The sequence below is a fragment of the Otolemur garnettii genome, unplaced genomic scaffold, assembly GCF_000181295.1.
Source record: "Otolemur garnettii isolate 467f Iridium unplaced genomic scaffold, OtoGar3 scaffold00094, whole genome shotgun sequence".
Lineage (NCBI taxonomy): Eukaryota > Metazoa > Chordata > Mammalia > Primates > Galagidae > Otolemur > Otolemur garnettii.
The window spans coordinates 3567759-3571269 of NW_003852489.1; the positions used below are offsets into that span (position 1 = coordinate 3567759).

Sequence of the window (3511 nt, forward strand, 5' to 3'; positions counted from 1 at the left end):
GTTCAGGTATCTCACAACCTAGTGAGGACATTATAAACAAACAGGTGATTTAAATCCAGGCTTCTAGGTGCTAAGAAAAAGGAAAACACAGGGAACACAAAGGATCCACAACATGGATGTCATTGGGTGCTTCCTTCTGGGGAGGTCTAGGACAGGGGAGCTGAGCAGAGGCTTAGGACTAGTCAGGTGAAGAGCCTCCCATCAGAGGGGACAGTGTGGGCAAAGTCGGTGAAATGTAAAAATGGCCTGACAAGAGCAAAGTAGCAAGAGAAGATGCTGGGGGCAGGGCTAACAGCCCGTCCTGAAGCCCTGTGGTATCTTTGTGCTCCAAGATTGAACTAATAGTTTGTCCATATCCACACCTGTGTCCCTGGCACATTGTCTCATCCAGACACTTGACATGGACATCCAGGTTTCAAGGCTCTGACATGCATAGCTGCAGTTGTAGCCTGGGAGCTACTGTTACCCCACAGATGTCATAAGGCTCAATAAAGGAAAGGGCTGGTTTCGGTCTGGCAGCAGCTGCCCAGAACATCTGTTTGCTCCTTGCGGTTGCACCAGGGAGTAAAGGCTTCTGTGTGCTTGAATCTTCTTGGAGGCCACCAAGAATCCAGTGTCCCAGAGGCAGTTTTTCCACAAGTGAAGAGTTTTGCCTTCCTCCCTGGCTAGCGGCACTGACCCCTGAAGTCCTGCTCATCTGGCAGAATGACTTTCCTGTGGGTAGTGATCTGTGTCCTACCCTCTGCTCATCTGTTAACCAGTCACTCCCAGATTTCTTCAGCCACTGAATAACAGAGGTCATGGGAGAGTCCCTTGTTGGTTTTTCGAAGGGTTTTCAGAGCAGACTAGGATGTTAAATTCAGGATACAATTGTCAGACCACATTAAAAATGCAAGCGGCAATGCGGAACACGGCTGGCACATGTCAGGCAGGCATCTCAGTGTAACCAGAGGAGGAAAACACGGACAGGGCCTGTGTTAATGGAAGTAGACGCCAAATTACATGGCAGGCTCTGGCTCCTGTTTCTACAGTTCCCTGCCACCCTCCGGCTGGAAGAAAGAAGCTCATATTTAAGCTAGAGGTTAAAATGGGATTGCAGCCTAATGAGCGTTTCTGTGCTGTAGACATCAAATTACTTGCGCCTCACAACAAGGGCTTCCACATTCCCCTTTAGGAACTGGTAACTCTTAGGGTCTACCAGGAGGCAAGACAAGTGGTAAGTGTGGGGTTGATAGTTTATTCTTGCAAAAGTGCTCACACTGGTCTCCTTGCCTGAGCCAGCCTGGGAAAGCTGTGGCCAGTACAGATGGCTGAAATCAGGTGGGACCAGGAAAGGCCAATGTGGATCAATCATCTCTAACAATATCAGAAGGAAAGCAGGTTTTAACCACATAGTGGGGCTTGGGTTTTCTTTTTTTTTCTTTCTTCTCTTCTCATCTGGGCTGGTGAAAACAATCCAAGTGTGGGCTGGTTGGAGCTTTGTAGCTCTGTTTATTCTGCCTTCGCCTCCTCCGTGCCATCTGCCAGCTGGACTCTGTGCTCCCTTTTGCAGTGTCAATCCCGGAAGGTCACGCTTGTTGTGATTTGGGTTGGTTACCCGAAGGGGTGGGTGAAATGGATATCTAACTATCGATTTGTTTTCTTACGTTTCAGTCGTTCCAAGGAAGTCAAGGACGAGCGTACCTCTTTAACTCAGTGTGAGTGTCCCTGCACGGTACCTCCCAGGCGTGGTGTAAATTTCGAGGGACGGGGAAGAAAGCAACCCTTAATGCTCATTAAGCCATGGACCCTGCTTTCTCTGCCACATTAAAACCTCATGGAGCATTACTGTCCATAATTGGGAATCAGTTGCCTTTGGGGAATTCTGGGGGTAGCATCCCTTGCTAAAAATAATATTTCCTACACTACGCCCAGTGTGCACATCAGAGGGCTGCAGTGCCACAGGGAAGAGCTGAAGAGCTCCTGAGAGCCTTGAGAGCCTTAACATGGGGTTTCCTAATGAGATCTGAGGTATGTTGTTGCTGAAGCGAACATGGCAGGGAGACAAGGCCCACGGAAGATGCAGAGTATGCACAGCCCTCGGTTGTCAAGGGCACAGGATTTAAAACCTGGGAACGGAAGGCAAAGCTCACACAAGCCCAAGGAACTGTAGAAATGGAAACCTAGTGTGTTCAGCTTGAGTTAGGTGCTCTATGAGTCCCAACGCTGGGGACTCACTCCTCCTGGTGATCGGAACCAGACTGTGCGGTCACATGGGACAGCTTCACCTTTTTATTCTGTCCTCAGTTAGCCTTGAGGACCCGTGCTCATGGCGGAGACTTCACAGTGTGGTTGTCAGTTTGTCTCCTTAAATCGCAAGATTAAAAATACTTGTTTGAACAGTTAAGTTCTAAGCGAAATCTCCACCATAGAAACTATTTTTGTAGACCCACTGAATCAGAACTTGCAGATCTGAAATTCATTCCAACTGAGACATTTCCATTTCGTCCCAACCTTTTGGGGGTTGTTATTCATTTCAGTTTTAGACCGTCCTCTCCTCAGTGTCGGCTTCCCTCGGGGCAGCCTTGCCTAGTTAGTTTTTGCTGGAAGCTCAGCTTGAATGACTGATGTGCAGGCGACTAACTACCCACTCTCCTTTTCTGTCCCTGACACAGAGTTAATGTGGGCTGTGGCCCTGCAGAAGAGCGTGTGCTGCTCACAGGCCTGCATGCAGTTGCAGACATTTACTGTGAAAACTGCAAAACTACGCTGGGCTGGAAATATGTAAGTACGGAGGGGTCTGGTTGGTAGAGGGCTATATGGGGGAATAGCCAAGAGCCTCATGGTGGAAGAATGCTTTCTTCTGTTTGCTTCCAATGGTGTTGTGCAACTGTCTTAGACCAAGACCGGAGGGTGAACTCCAAAAAGCAGTGCCTAATACACCCATCTGCCTGCCACACTCTTTCTTCCCATTTCACTAACATCCCTCCTCCTGTTCATTCCGTCATACCACCCCCTGAGACACACCCCCACCAGCTTTATTAAATAATAGCATCTAACATTTTCTTTCTTTCTCTCTCTCTTTTTTTTTGAGACAGAGTCTTACTTTGTTGCTCTCAATAGAGTGCTGTGATGTTCATAGCTCACAGCAACCTCAAACTCTTGGGCTCAAGCAATCCTCTTGCCTCAGCCTCTTGAGTGAATGGGATTAGAGGTACCTACCCCATAATGCCCAGCTATTATTAGAGATGGGGTCTTGCTCTTGCTCAGGCTGGTCTCGAGCTCCTGAGCTCAAGTAGTCCACCTGCCTCAGCCTCCCAGAGCACAGGGATTACAGGCATGAGCTACAGTACCTGGCCAACGTATAACCTATTATCTGATAGCTTACTGTATGCCAAGCTTTTTGATTATTTACTCTTCACAACATCCTTAGAGGTAAGTACTATCTTCATCCCTATTTTTTTTTTTTTGAGACAGAGCCTCAAGCTGTCCCCCTGGGTAGAGTGCCATGGCATTACAGCTCACAGCAACC

General features: G+C 48.2%; 1 protein-coding gene across 2 annotated transcripts in view; it reads left to right on the plus strand.

The window, feature by feature from the left end:
- Positions 1-3511, plus strand: part of YPEL2 (yippee like 2) — a 65289-nt gene that overhangs the window by 56635 nt on the left and 5143 nt on the right. For both annotated transcript variants that reach the window (XM_003795587.3, XM_023516624.1), the window contains 2 exons: positions 1654-1697; positions 2655-2763. In XM_003795587.3, the coding sequence (XP_003795635.1) occupies positions 1654-1697; positions 2655-2763 (153 nt within the window). The remainder of the gene's footprint in view (positions 1-1653; positions 1698-2654; positions 2764-3511) is intronic.